The sequence below is a fragment of the Pseudocercospora fijiensis genome, assembly GCF_000340215.1.
Source record: "Pseudocercospora fijiensis CIRAD86 unplaced genomic scaffold MYCFIscaffold_3, whole genome shotgun sequence".
Classification (NCBI taxonomy): domain Eukaryota; kingdom Fungi; phylum Ascomycota; class Dothideomycetes; order Mycosphaerellales; family Mycosphaerellaceae; genus Pseudocercospora; species Pseudocercospora fijiensis.
The window spans coordinates 5,560,955-5,575,741 of NW_006921534.1; the positions used below are offsets into that span (position 1 = coordinate 5,560,955).

Sequence of the window (14,787 nt, forward strand, 5' to 3'; positions counted from 1 at the left end):
GAGAGTTAGGCGAGTCCTATAAGGCGGATGTATAGGCTTAACAATATAGGGTAGCGATAGGTAATTCGATCTAGATTTTACTTATAACAGGTAATTTAGTTACCTATTAAATGCCGTTAGTAAGATATATGCGAGCTCTTTAACGACGGGAGGCGCGAGCTAGACGGCCAATGTCGTCTACTAACCGTCCGGTATAACTAGCAAGGTAGTTCTTAATGCGAGTAACTTCTGCCTAGTAGGTAACACTCTAGTTTTAGTTAGCTAGGGAGGCAAGCCTATTAAAGCAGTTTTAAATTACTAGACTCTCGTTTAGCGTAGCGACTAGTATAGGGTCGTTCTATACTAGGGAGCGGAATGCTTTATACGTATATAGTAAGGCTGTATTTGCTAGATTAGCGGTGCTAACTAGGGGGCCGTTGCGAATAGGGTAGGATGTCTTAGTAGGTATACCGTATAGCTTACTAGTTCTCGTATAGCTGCGAGAGGTGCGCACAGTTGTAGGTATAGTTACTAGCTGTTTTACGAAGTCATCTATAGACCGAGGAGCAGGTACGCGTTAGCCTATTCTACCTCTAGAGCTAGTTGCGCGTAGAGTCTCCCTAATACCCTTTAGAGTCGTGCTAGGTATCGGTCTACTAACTGTACGAGCTCCTACCGCCTACAATCCTCGGTTGCGTATAGTAGGAACCTTAGTTAGGGTTAGTACGTTAGCGATCTCCTTATTGCCTCTGTATTTAATAGCTAGGCTATACAACACTAGCTAATTATCCTCGTATTGTCCTAAGAGGGCCTCGGCCTATAGAAGATCTCCGGCTATCTACAATCTGTATATAGCTCCTAGCTCGCTAAGTTAATCGACTGCCTTCGCCTAGTTATAGGCACGCAGAAGCTACTGCACCTCTTCTATAGTCGGAGGGTCGGTAATATTCTAGGTCTTGTTAGCTAGTACTAGGGTCTTTGAGATGCTAGTATGCTTCCGGACCTTAGTAAGAGTATCGAACAATCCGCCGCGTCTAGCGGTGCTACTAAACGTACCTAAGGATCCGGCGCTTGCAGGTGTATTAGTTGTTAGTATAGACAAGAGCCCGCGATTCCTAGAGGGTCGGAGAGGTATCGTAACAAGTATACCTAGACGGACCACACCTATAACCTGTCGTATTAGCAGCTAAGCCTTCGTACCGTCTAAGAGGATTTCAGTAAAGTCCCGACGGGCTGTAGCTAGGCGACGGAACGCATTCAGCCGACCTACGTTCTATAGCAGGTAGTTAACCTTAGTATAGTTAGCGATTTTAAGGCCGCTATCTAGGCGGAACTGCTTCTTATCTATGTATTTATTTATTAGGGTGCCGCGATAGGTAGCGTCGAGATTTGCTATAACGATACGAGCCTCGATTGCAGTAGCCTAGCGAAATATACCGAAGTCCGTCGGGCAGGATAATAGGAGGAGCGTATAGGTGTCGCCGTTAAAGCGTAATAGGCAGTGCTACGCGATAATAGCATTCATTAGTGCTACACTATATCTTAGCACTTTAATTAGAAAGTCGTCGTCTATTTAGAAACCTAAGGGTAACAGCTAGTCTCGCAGGTATTCTAAGATAATTAGTAGCGTATAATGTAGCAGATTCTACATTACCTCGTCGTCGGCAGGGGTAGTAGTAAGGCGGACATAATTGAATAGCACTCCTATACTAGGTAGTAGAGGTAGGGGCTCGTTAGTATAACGTGCCGTAGACTTGAGATTTGTAGCGGCTTTAGTCTCTTCTAGGCCTCCGTTAAATCCCTAGACAGCTCTTAGGTAGTCATTAACTAGGCCGATATCCTTATCGCTCTTAGCTATTAGGTCGACCGCGTCGTTAATATCGGTACCTATTAAGGAGTAGCGCGGCTGGTTCTTGCTAAGCAGGTAACTATTCTAGTAGCGTAAAAACTACTACTGTTCCGTTAAGGTAGTGTATAGGTTAAAGCGAATAATAGGCTCTCGGGTATTCTCGATATATAGCATATTAGCATTGTACTAAGTAGTGAAGTTAAGATAGGAGTTACCTATATTGCTTATAAAGCGGAAAATAGCGGCTACTAGATTGTCTAGGTAGGTCGTTAGCACCTATTCTCCGGCGATTAGCGTCTAGCTATAACTGTAGTCTACTCCGCCTAGTCTTAGGATAACAAGTTGCTTCGCGTATCGCATATAAGTATATAGCTTATCGACGGTTCCTACGAAGTTCTAATAGTATTATATAGACTAGTAGAGCATAGTGTAATAGTCCTCTAGGTAATTAGGAACAGCTATAGCAGGGTCTAGCTCGTAGTTTAGCTAGCCGACGTAGTACTGCTACTTCTTCGGTCCTATCTGCGAATCGTTAAACCGAAATAGAGGCATCTTCTAGCCGTAGGAGAGTCCCTCGTTAAGGTAGTGAATGTGTAATTCCTCGCGGAAGACCTGTAGCTCGCTATGTGTCTCGGCTATAGAAGCTACTAGCTAGTAGTCACCCTTCTTAAAAGCACTTATATAAGTACTGCGACGCTAGTCCACTCGCTTGCGGAGAGCTCGCTGTTCCTCCTTGCTTAGCTAAAAGGAGAGGCGCGAGATATATATACCCTAGATACTCTTCGCGCGGATCTAGTTATTTGATTCGTTCTTCTATGCCTATACTAGGAAGCCTGCTATCGGAACGCTAACTAGGTTATTTGCGCTGCCCTTAGGAAAATGAGGCAGTTTACCGCGTAGTAGCTCGCGTAGCTAGTCGCAGATGCCGATATATTCACCGCGGAGCACTGTCTTATTAGCCTCGTAAAATGCGCCGATAGTAGGCGTTACCTATAAGCAGGACTCATTGTTTTAAAGGGCCGTCTACTGCAAGCAGAAGGCGTTAGTCTGTTGTTGTATACGAGCATATACCTAATAACGAAGACTAGGATCCTTACCGGTATCCGGCGGGAAAGGACTAGCGACGCTTATTTAGTTAGTAATAGTAATCTGTTCTCTGCTATTTCGCTCGCTAGTACTACCTATTAGGCCGCCTATCGGGCCGTTATTCCTATCTGCTAGATACACTAGGCGTGTTCCTACTAGCTCTTGTCCTATTAACCATACTAGAACGCGCTAGAAAGGCATAGTACGCACTAGTAGCCAGGTGTCGTCTACGCTCTTTAATACCGGGGAGGCGGAGGGCGGATAGTATAAGACTGCAACTAGAGTATCGTAGGCAGCGACGCGCCTTATAACACCTGTGTTAAAGTTATCCTATTCTACTACAACTCCTATTATCTTCTAAGGACAGGTAGTAACTATATTCGAGCGCGTCCTAAATTTCACTTGCCTAAGTACTAGACTAATAGGGCTATAAACAAGTACTAACTATAGGAGTGATCGATTGTTGTAGTAGTAGGAATGCGCCGTGCCCGATATATCCGCATCCCAATTTAGGCGTACTAGTAGCTAGTTCACTTCTCCTATAGGCAAGGTTCGTACCGTTTATCGGCTATTTAGCTAGACTATTACTACCGTAGAGAGGGCGTATTTAACCTAAAGGAATAGGCGTAAGGTGTTGTAGAATTCTGACACCTTAGTCTAACGCGCCGCCTCGAAACAAGCGCCGAAATAAATATAGAGTGCTTTATAGAGGACCGTAGGTAGAACGCGGATGTTGTCGACTACGATAGGCTATCCGTCCTCGCGCGAGAGGAACTCTAGCATCTCCGGGTACTGTCTATCTCTTAAAACTACGACGTAGGTAATATAGTACGTATTGTATAGGTATCTATTGCGAAAGATATTATCGAAGTTTAGGTAGCGATATCCTCCGCGTATAGGAGTACTATTGCCGCCTAGGTCGGACTCGAGGTCCGAAATAACGGTAGCCGCTATGTCTCGATTACTAGTAGGTTGCGTATAGGTAATCGTAGCCGGGAGGGGGGGGGAAGAAGAACGCTAAAGGTATAAGATAATCGGATACTTAACTAAGAGTGTCCTTATAATAATGTATATATAGGTATATTAGCAGGTTGAAGGTTAACGGCAAATTTTCAAGTCGGTAACTAGCTAGTAAAGCCGCAACTTGTTACGCCTACGGTTAGTAACGCAACTATAGGGCAACAACAATAACAATAATAGGCTAATTAACACTAAGCATTGAAGCGACCTGTTTCCGCGATTACCTTATACTCTATAAACGACCTGTTTACCTATGCGTTACCTGTCGGCTACCTATACGCAAAGCGTAGGTGCCTTAGGAATCGGCCGTTAGCGAGCAGCTCTAATAAGCTAATATTCGGGTATTTGTGCTTCCTTAGGGGGAATGAGGTAGCCCTATCGAGGTTTGAACAGTCGCAGATAATCCCCGTAGAAGTAGCTAGAAATCGTTTTGCCGTTGAGCTGCCTTAGAGTATATAACCTTTAATGCTTACCTCTATACCCCGTTACTATAAAGGGGCCTCGAAAGGACGGGCTCAACTTCTTCCGCTTCCCTTTATTAGAGGTATCTTCTAGGAAAACAGCCTGTCTAGGATAGAAGGTCTCTCCTAAGACTCCCTTATTATACCGAGTCTTCTAGCGATCCCTACGGAGGTAGTCCTTCTTAACAACTAGGTCCTTCATTTCCTGCTAATCCGCTAAGTATCGGAATGCTAGTGCGGCTATTTCGTCCTTATCCGGAATATCGAACTTACCCCTAAGCTACTCTATAATCGCCTAGGCAGGTTGAGTCGGGAGAGTCTACTCCGCTAGCTCTATATTCGATACCGTACTCCTATACGCTATCTTATACGGGGCGTACCCTAGATAATCAATGTACCTCGTATTTATACTCTTTACTACCGGCTGTAGGCGCAAATCCCAATCCCTCTAATCGGTAGAGTACTCCCTACTAGTAGATATAAGGTATAGCGATGCCGACTTTATTAAGGCTCTTTATAGGAGATCATTTGCCTTCTTAATTATTCCTATAGCCCTCGATGTACCTGTCGGGGCGAATATAATATATATGCCTTGCTAGATACAAAAATCTTTTACCTCTTAGGTAATATAATGCTTGCTAGGGTCGTAGAAGATCGCCGCTATTACTAGAAGTCGTTTTAGGTAGCTCTTTAAAGCAGCTATTGTGTCGCCTAGTTTGTATATAGGGGCCGCCTTCGCGAAGGAGAGCCTATCGAAGTAGTCGACAAGATACAGGATATACCGATTTCCTCTCGTAGACGGTAGCAAGGGGCTAATCTAGTCTATCCTAAACAGCTTCTATAGCCCGAGGACCTCTACTAGCATTTGCGGCTAGCTTCGGCTTCTATTAGCGTACCTTGCGCACTAGATGCATCCTTAGATATACGCCCGCACATTAGATACTATCTAAGCATACCTCGACTAAGATAAACCTCTTGCCGCTATTGAATTGTAGAAGAAGGCCTAGATAACTATTAATCCTCTAGAGCTACTATAATAGTCTCTAGCATTCCGCGATGCTACATCGGTGCTTATAAAACTACTACGTAAGGAGAGACGCCGCAAGAAACAGGACCGGCCGTCGGACTAGCCTATACCTATTACGGTGCAGGTAAACAAGATATCTGCAAGATCTAATGCTAGTAACGTAGACTAGCGAGAGGTAGAGAGCAATATAAGGAATTTCCTTAGGAGAGACGGCAAGTCTTTCTCCGTAGAAGTAAAGGTCCGCAAGGTCAACGATAAAGGAGAAATTACTATTCCGTATAAGTTTATATATATAGATCAAGGCTTAGACCTTAACGTCGTATACCCGGTACTAGTAAAGAAGCTTCATTTAGACCTAAGAGACCTTAAAGCAGTAGACTACCGGCGACTATAGATAACAGTTGTAAGCGGAACCTCTATAGAGCTTACCTATTTTGCTATCTTTAACGTCTAAGTAGAAGGCCTATCTAGAAGAATTTAGGCCGTAGTTGCACCTAAGCCCGAGGTTGGCTAGGAGGTGTGCCGACGAAATATACTAGCCCTATTATTGGGATTGCCCTAGCTCTACTCCGTAAGGGCTGACTTTAATATCTTTAAGGGACACCTAAAGATTAGTAACCGGAAGCGTAGGGAGCAGAGGGTGACCCTTACTAGACCCACTTTAGAACAGGCGGTTGCATAGCGCTAGTAGGTTCCTAAGACATACATTCCGGACGTAGTAAGGGACGCCGACTTATCGGATAGCGACTCTAAGGTTTCTAGCTTAGATAAAGAGTCCTCGGACTCTTCGGGATATAAGTCCTATACTAAGAGTGTCGCCGCGGATCCTAGCTCGGGCTACGCCAATCCTATTAGAAAGAAGCGTATATATGTTACCTTTGCGTAGGACTTGCGGGGTAAGGATACTACATAAGGGGATTTTTAAAGGGTCCTAAGCAGGACCTAAAAGGGCTTACAACTCGGGTAAAGATAAAAACGCTTAACTCTAATTTACCTATTAAATTACCTATTGTAGCAAAATCACCTGACATTAGTTTACCTATTAAACTACCTGCTATAACACAGGTGTTACCTAACCGAGGCGACGAGACACCTGTAGAAAATTCCTCTTATACTTCCGAGAAAAGGAGGTCTAGCCTACTAGACCTTTATCTAAATCCAACCTGTTATACGTAGAACGTATGCTATATACTGCGTATAACTTCGCTATCTTCGAGCTTAACCGTTTGACTATATCCTAATATCCGCCTTTCCCTAACTTCTAGAACTATTCGTTATCCTAGGCGTGTTCCTCTACCTGTTTCGCTAGGTCTCTTACTAGTGGAGTCTCCGGGCAACTAGGTTCGAAAATAGTGCGTAATAGGCTATCTGCCGCAGCATTGCGCTTCCCCTTAATCCATTCAATGCGGACGTTAAGCATTCGAAGTTTCTAGACCTATCTAAAGAATATATCCTTATAAGTATCCGCGTTTAGGAATCCCGCTAATAGTTTCTAATCCGTTAGGATTACCGAGGTCTCTATTACGTCTAGCATATGCTTGAACTTTATCGCGAACCGGAAGATAGCTAGCAGCTTACGCTTATACGTGTTATAGTTGCGTTCGGTCTTGTTAAACTAGAAGGAGTTATACTATATCGGCCTCTCCTTACCGTCCTAGATCTGAGAGATATAGTAGCTAGCTCCCGTGCTAGACGCGTCCGAGTACATTCTTACTGCCTTATTAGGTATCCTACTAAACATTTGTACCTTAGTAATATATAGCTTCTTTAGTAGCCGAAAGGACAGGTCTTGCACCAACCCCTAAGACTAGTCCTTTTTCCCGGTTAGGCTCGTAAGAGGTAACGCAATGTTCGAAAAATTCAGCACCTACTTGCATATAGTGCCTACTGTTCTAAGGAATGCCCTAACCGCCGACACATCTATCGGAACGGGCTAATCCCGAATCCGTTAGATACGGGCTTTATTGATAGTTACCGCGCCCCCGGCTATAATTACCTGTCCTAAAGCCTTCACCTTCCGGCAGAACAGGTACAGCTTCGTAGGTGCTAGCTTTAGCTCGGCCTAGAGCAGGCGTAGTAGGATATAATCTCGAAGGTAGTAGAATGAGGCTATAAAGGCTTCTATATCACTCGCTCCTTAGTGCGCTATAAAGCAGTTATCTATATAGGCGATAGCCTTTTCCTTGTCCGACTTACTAAACCTATAGCGTAAGGCTAGCTCTAGGTTCGGCTTAGGAATAGGTCCTAAGGTAATGCTTATAAGCTTAGTTATCGTAAATAAGGAAGACCTGTAGCCTTGTAGCATTCTCGTTAGCTGGAACTGCCCTAATCTAGGTACGGTAAAAGCTAGGATATATCGATCATCCGGATGAACGGGAACCGACTAGTATATATGCTTGATATCAAATTGACAAAATATCCTATGCGATAGATCCGATAGGAACTTATAGACCCTGTTAATAAGCTCTATATAGTTCCTATAACCCTCTTCGAAAATATAATAGTAATTAAAGGTTAGGCGAGGCTGTTCCTATCCCTTCTTAGGTACTAATATAGGAGCAGCATTCTATAGCGAAATACGTCCGTTCGCGCTTATCGTACGTTCGTACATTCTAGCATCGATTCCTTCCTAAATGATTCGCCGCAGCTACTATTCCTTATGCCCTAAAAGTCGTCTTTGCTTCGTAGAATATACTACGGACCCCTCTTTTAGTCGGACACGATGCTTAATAAGGCGTATAGGGGGAATCTGCTTTAGCTCGGTTACGAAGACATCGGCGTATACCTAAAGCACCTTAAGGACCTCTAATTCCCAATGTTTACTCGGAATTATATCCCCTAGTTGAAATCCTTCCTACCTGGCCTAGGCATGTAGGTTTTTAGCGCTCGGCAGCTTAGAGACATCTCGCCGTATAACCCTCCTATTTATAGGAAAGGGCTAACGTGCTAACACTTGTCGTTCCGCCGAAATGCTATAGAAGGCATGAATTGAATCTAGATTAGGCTTGGGATGCTAGATGCAATAGAATCGCGTCCTATAGCGATATATAGCCTATTGCCGAAAGTCGCCTAGGTTAGACTACTGGAAATACCTACTATAATAGTTGCTCGCGGCTATAAGTACCTTATCCCGAGACTTATCGGAAGTATAAGAGGAATTTTCTACAGGTATCTCGTCGCCTCGGTTAGGTAATACCTGTGTTATAGCAGGTGGTTTAATAGGTAAACTAATATTAGGTGATTTTGCTGCAATAGGTGATTTGATAGGTAAATTAGAGTCAAGCGTTTTCATCTTTACCCGAGTTATAAGCCCTTTTAGGTCCTACTTAGGACCCTTCAAAAATCCCCTTGTATAGTGTCCTTGCCCCGTAAGTCCTACGTAAAGGTGACATATACACGCTTCTTTCTAACAGGATTAGCGTAGCCCGAGCCAGGATCCGCGGCGATACTCTTAGTATAGGACTTATATCCCGAAGAGTCCGAGGACTCTTTATCTAAGCTAGAAACCTTAGAGTCGCTGTCCGATAAGTCGGCGTCCCTTACTACGTCCGGAATGTGTATCTTAGGAACCTACTAGCGCTGTATAACCGCCTGTTCTAAAGTAGGTCTAGTAAGGGTTACCCTCTACTCCCTACGCTTCCGGTTACTAATCTTTAGGTATCCCTTAAAGATATTGAAGTTAGCCCTTACGGAGTAGAGCTAGGGTAATCCTAATAATAGGGCTAGTATATTTCGTCGGCATACCTCCTAGCTAACCTCGGGCTTAGGTGCAACTACGGCCTAAATTCTTCTAGACAGGCCTTCTACTTAGACGTTGAAGATAGCAAAATAGGTAAGCTCTATAGAGGTTCCGCTTGTAACTGTTATCTATAGTCGCCGGTGGTCTACTGCTTTAAGGTCTCTTAGGTCTAAATAAAGCTTCTTTACTAGTACCGGGTATACGACGTTAAGGTCTGAGCCTTAATCTGTATGTGTAAACTTATACGGAATAGTAATTTCTCCTTTATCGTTAACCTTACGGACCTTTGCTTCTACGGAGAAAGACTTACCGTCTCTCCTAAGGAAATTCCTTATATTGCTCTCTACCTCTCGCTAGTCTACGTTACTAGTATTAGATCTTGTAGACATCTTGTTCACCTGCACCGTAATAGGTGCAGGCTAGTCCGACGGCCGGTCCTGTTTCTTGCGGCGTCTCTCCTTACGTAGTGGTTTTATAAGCACCGATATAGCATCGCGGAATGCTAGAGACTATTGTAGTAGCTCTAGAGGATTAACAGTTATCTAGGCCTTCTTCTATAATTTAATAGCGGCAAGAGGTTTATCTTAGTCGAGGTATGCTTAGATCTTCGCAAGTTCTTTCTTTAACTTTCGTTTTGCCTTCTATAGAGTACTCTAGTACGGCGGAACGAATCTAGCTAGTGCTAGTGGTCTAGCATCTAGCATATCCTTATCGTAGTTAAGGAAATCCTGAATTTGTATAGGCTTCCGGATTCGCTTAGGAGGCTGTAAAGGATTGACTCGGTTATCGTTTCTAGTATCTGACCTAATCGCCGGCGCTACCTGCTTTTCTAAGGACGGCTCGTCCTCGCTAGTTGCTGCTCCTAGCATCGAGATTATGTCTAGGCGTAACATCGAACCAGGCGCAACGCACCAGACCTTGACCCCGTCATTCTTCAAAAGCCTGTGCCATTCCAACATCATCATATTCAAGCCCGCCTTACTGCTTCTGTACGCCGAGTTGCTTGGAGGCTTCGGTAGGCCTGGAGGGGGGACTTTGTGCATAAGGTGATGCGCGTCCGCAGCATTCTACTTATAGGGGCTGGACGTTGCTTACTTAGAGGGCTACGATCCTTGAATACAATCTCCTTTAAGGCTTGCTGCTCGTTATAGGAGAGTTTGCTATATCTATTTAGGTATAGCTGTCCCTTTTCCGGCCGATGTCCTAGGTATCTATAGGCGATACATAACAACCTATCTCTCCGGTTATACTAGCAGCTGCTATTTACAAACTCATTAGAGGATTGCTTTGGATTAAACGTTGGATCGGCTTCTCGACGGGGCGCTAGGGAAGGAGCTAGTATAGCTATAGCTCGAGTTAGCTCTAAGGTCTCCGCTATCGCATTTATACGTACGCCCGATAGTGGATTCCGGTTAGAGCGGTTATTAGCGCGAGGATCTTTTGGGTGTAGGGTAAGGCCTAGCCTATTTGCTAGCTATTCCAGCTCATTGACCGTTATTTCGCTAGTCGCCCGGACTACTACCTCTACCGGCTTTAGCTTGAATTTATCTAGAGGGTCTACCTCTTTCTACGAGAGTTTACGGAACTAGGTTAATAGGTGCTGCTTAGATGCCGGCAACCTTAGGCTATCGTTCCTATCCCTAGTTATAACGGGCATTAGCTTATCTACTAGCTCGATCCGTTTCTTGTTGCGTATCCTCTCCTTTGCCTTATCCTTAATTCTCAACCTTCTCCTAGTAGCCTTAGCGTACTTAAGGGCCCCCTTTAACGACTTTGCGGTAGATAATATATATTCGAGGCTACGCAACATAAGTAAAGGGTTCTCCCTAATCCCCTTTAGGAAGGAGTCTACTATTAGGATAAGCAGGCTCTATGCGGCGGGCTCTATCTCTCGATCGGTAGTACGATCTATACTACTAGCGGTAACTAGTAGGTCGCTAGCTCGCCTGTAGTACGTAAGTAGGGTCTCTCCTACTTCCTACTCGAGCTCTTAGATTTGTAGGATAGCATTAGGGACGTCCTTAGTGTCTACTTCGGTGAAATAATCTAGGAAGAGCCGCTTAAATATAGCGATATCTTTATCCTTAGCAGTCTTTATAAAGCTAGGTGCTAACAGCTTCTTAACTAGGGTATTCTTGTTAGCCTAAACTAACGCCTTACTCTCGAGGTAGACGTTAATAGTAGTTAAATAATGCTTAGGTAGTACCTTTCCCTTATCCGCAAATTTTTGTAGTATAATAAACTCCTAGCGCCTTAGCTAGCGGGAGGCACTCTAGGTACCATCCCCTAAGAACAGAGTATAGGACAGTCTATCTTAAGCTCCCGTTATCTTAGCGGTAGAACGGTCCAAATTCACCTAGCTATCTAGAATCAGCTAGAAGGTCTTAGGGCCGAGGAGTTAGCGGTATCTCTCCCTCCGGCTAGCGTAGTCGGTCTAGGAATAGAGCTGCGATTACTATTATAGAGACGGAACCAAAGTGGCTGGATATAAACGCAGGGGAGACAGGTTAGGGTCAATCCCGCTCCTAGAGAGTTCTTCGTACAGGTTAATTGTATTTAGGGGCGTTGAAAACTGAGCGCTTAGTAGGGTTGTAGGCTCGGAAGGTAATCTAGTTATCGACTAGATAGCGCCTATAATTAGGTAGCTACTACAATCGGTAAATAGGTAAGCAGTATTGTCTATAAACAGTAGGGAAATAAGTTTCTGATTTTTCTTTAGAACGGTAGTCTCGAAAGTCGTATATGTCGCAATACTAGTTTTCCTTCGCTACTAAGGTCTCGCTTAGACGAGGTTACACCTATTAAGGAAGGATATAGGTGTAAACACAGGTCGTAGGCACCTACTACCGGCTGGATCTCCTCCTAACTTCCTTCTACGTAAGGTACAATCGCTAAGTAGTGTTACCTGCCTATATAGATTGCAAACGTTGCCTTAGGCAACAAAATCCAGGCAACTTCTAATAGGTAGTTTACAGGTAAGCAAATAGGTAAACCGACAGGTAAACCTAGCGTCGTTAAGGCCGCCGGATTACTCTGTCTTAAATATGTCAATATATGTCCTTTCTCTAAGTTCTTCTCTAAGGCTTATAATAGCCGGAATCTAGTAAGGTATAAGGCAATTATAGCGTTACTCCGGGAGGTCTCGGTTAGAGGTGATTTCCACTTCCTCGAGTAGTACTAGCGATAGTCTCTAGGCGTTTCCTCTACTAGCTGTCTAGAGTGCCTTTATCGTTTCGAATACGGGTCCGTTAGTGCCGCCGACAGTTATAGGTATTACCTGTCCGTTTCCTACTAGGTCCTACTCTATACTAAGTAGGCCGCAATCCTAGCGTACTTCGGTATCGCGTATATAATAGGGATTACCTATCGATTCCTAACTGAGAGTCGCCCTACGTCGGTTACTAGAAAAGGAAAATCATATAGGTCACGCGTATAGGGCATAAGTCGTAGTAGGTGATGTCTGTGTCTAAGTTTACTTATACAGGTGGCCGATAGGTGATTTGACAGGTAGCACCTGTAACAGGTGGCACCTGCCATCTCTACGCTGTTACCTTACCTTACCCCTGCTATTGATTGGCAGCTTGCTGCCAATCTAAGGACCGCGCCCTCGCGCGCGAAACTCTAAGTTGTCCGCTAAGACCCGAATGATTAGCTGAGAATTTTTGCAGAGCCAATTGTACTATCAAAGTTAATGTAGAATTTGACTAACCCCGGATTTCAGCGTAGAACGTCAACCGAAACAAATATTAAAGGGAAATTTGACTTGCCCCGGATTTTAGCGTCATCAAAGTTGATATAGAATTTGACTTACCCCGGATTTCAGCGTAGAACGTCAATCGAAACAAATATTAAAGGGAAATTTAACTTGCCCCGGATTTTAGCGTAGGTATTAGCTAGTGTTAGCTAGTATTAGCTAGTATTAGCTAGTATTAGCTCGGACTATTAGCTAGTGCTAGCTAGTATTAAAATCTAAGTTGTCCGCTAATACCGAAATAATTAGTACTATAGCTACTAATCTAGATACCGCGCCTACCGCCCGCGAAAATCTAAGTTATCCGCTAAGACCGAAATAATTAGCTAAGAATTTTAGTAGAAGTAATATTTAATTAAAGATTAAAGGGAAAACTAGAAACAAAACTATTAATAAAACTACTAATAAAACTATTAATAAAACTACTAATGAAACTATTAAAGAAACTACTAATAAAATACTAATTAAAATTTTCGTAAAACTAAAACTAGCAATTAAACTACTAATTAAACCATTAATTAAATAGTTAATTAAGCTATTTTTGAAATTACTAATAAAACAACTAATTAAACTACAAGTTAAGCTACTAGTTAAACTACTAATTAAACTACTAACGAGATTTTAAATCAAAACGTTACTAGTAATCAAACTACTAATCGAACTGCTAGCTCAACTACTAATCGAACTACTAATAGATCTATTAATCGACCTAATAATCGACCTACTAATCGACCTATCTCTATTTAGAAGTTAGTAATTTAGTACTATATACTTTAGATTATATAATTTATCGGGGGACTAGCTGCTAATAAAATACTAGTTAAAACTTCCGTAGACTAAAACTAGTAATCGAACTACTAATTAAACTATTAATTAAATAGTTAATTAAACTGCTAATTAAATTTCTAATTAAACTACTAATAAAACTACTAGTTAAACTACTAATAAAACTACTAGTTAAACTACTAATAAAACTACTAGTTAAACTACTAATAAAACTACTAATTGAACTACTAATTCAATTTTAAATTAAACTATTACTAGTAATTAAACTACTAATTAAACTATTAATTAAACTATTAATTAAACTATTAATCGAACTATTAATCGAACTATTAATCGAACTATTAATCGAACTATTAATTGAACTATTAATTGAACTATTAATCGAACTATTAATCGAACTATTAATCGAACTATTAATCGAACTATTAATCGAACTATTAATCGACCTACTAATTAACTTGCTAGTCGACCTATCTCTATTTAGAAGCTAGCAGTTTAGTATTATATACTTTAAACTATATAATTTATTAGGGGACTAGCTGCTACTAAAGTACTAACTAAAATTTGTATTAAACTAAAACTACTAATCGAACTACTAATTAAACTATTAATCAAACTACTAATTAAACTACTAATTAAACGGTTTAATTAGTTAAACTATTAATTAGACTATTAATTAAACTATTAATTACGTTTTGAATTAAACTATTACTAGTAATCGAACTTCTTCTTAAACTACTAATCAAACTATTAATCAAACTATTAATCAAACTATCAATCAAACTATTAATCAAACTATTAATCAAACTATTAATCAAACTATTAATCAAACTTTTAATCAAACTATTTATTGAACTATTAATTAAACTATTAATTAAACTATTAGTCGAACCGTTAATCGACTTCTACTAATCGACCTATCTCTATTTAGAAGTTAGTAATTTAGTATTCTATACTCTTAACTATATAATTTATCGGGGGACTAGTAGTAGAATTTGAAATAAGTAGTATAATAGCTAAACTGAGTAAATCTATAATAGCTAGATAGTATAGCTTAAAGCTATTAATCTCTAAGAATTATACTACTAG

The 14,787-nt window shown here is 41.8% G+C and overlaps 2 protein-coding genes across 2 annotated transcripts in view; one reads left to right on the forward strand and one right to left on the reverse strand.

Moving 5' to 3' along the window:
* MYCFIDRAFT_187795 (uncharacterized protein) overlaps nt 1-1,668 on the reverse strand; it is a gene marked incomplete at both ends in the record, with an annotated part of 4,861 nt that extends 3,193 nt beyond the window's left edge. Inside the window, 4 exons of the mRNA XM_007927339.1 lie at nt 663-666; nt 1,180-1,182; nt 1,250-1,252; nt 1,634-1,668. Of these exons, the coding sequence (XP_007925530.1) occupies nt 663-666; nt 1,180-1,182; nt 1,250-1,252; nt 1,634-1,668 (45 nt within the window). The remainder of the gene's footprint in view (nt 1-662; nt 667-1,179; nt 1,183-1,249; nt 1,253-1,633) is intronic.
* A 3,783-nt stretch (nt 1,669-5,451) lies between these two features.
* MYCFIDRAFT_173905 (uncharacterized protein) lies at nt 5,452-10,260 on the forward strand (the record flags this gene model as incomplete). Its single annotated transcript, XM_007927340.1, has 3 exons — nt 5,452-5,462; nt 10,046-10,207; nt 10,239-10,260. 3 exons carry the CDS (start codon nt 5,452-5,454, stop codon nt 10,258-10,260), a joined length of 195 nt encoding a protein of 64 aa, XP_007925531.1.
* Nucleotides 10,261-14,787: the final 4,527 nt, after the last annotated feature.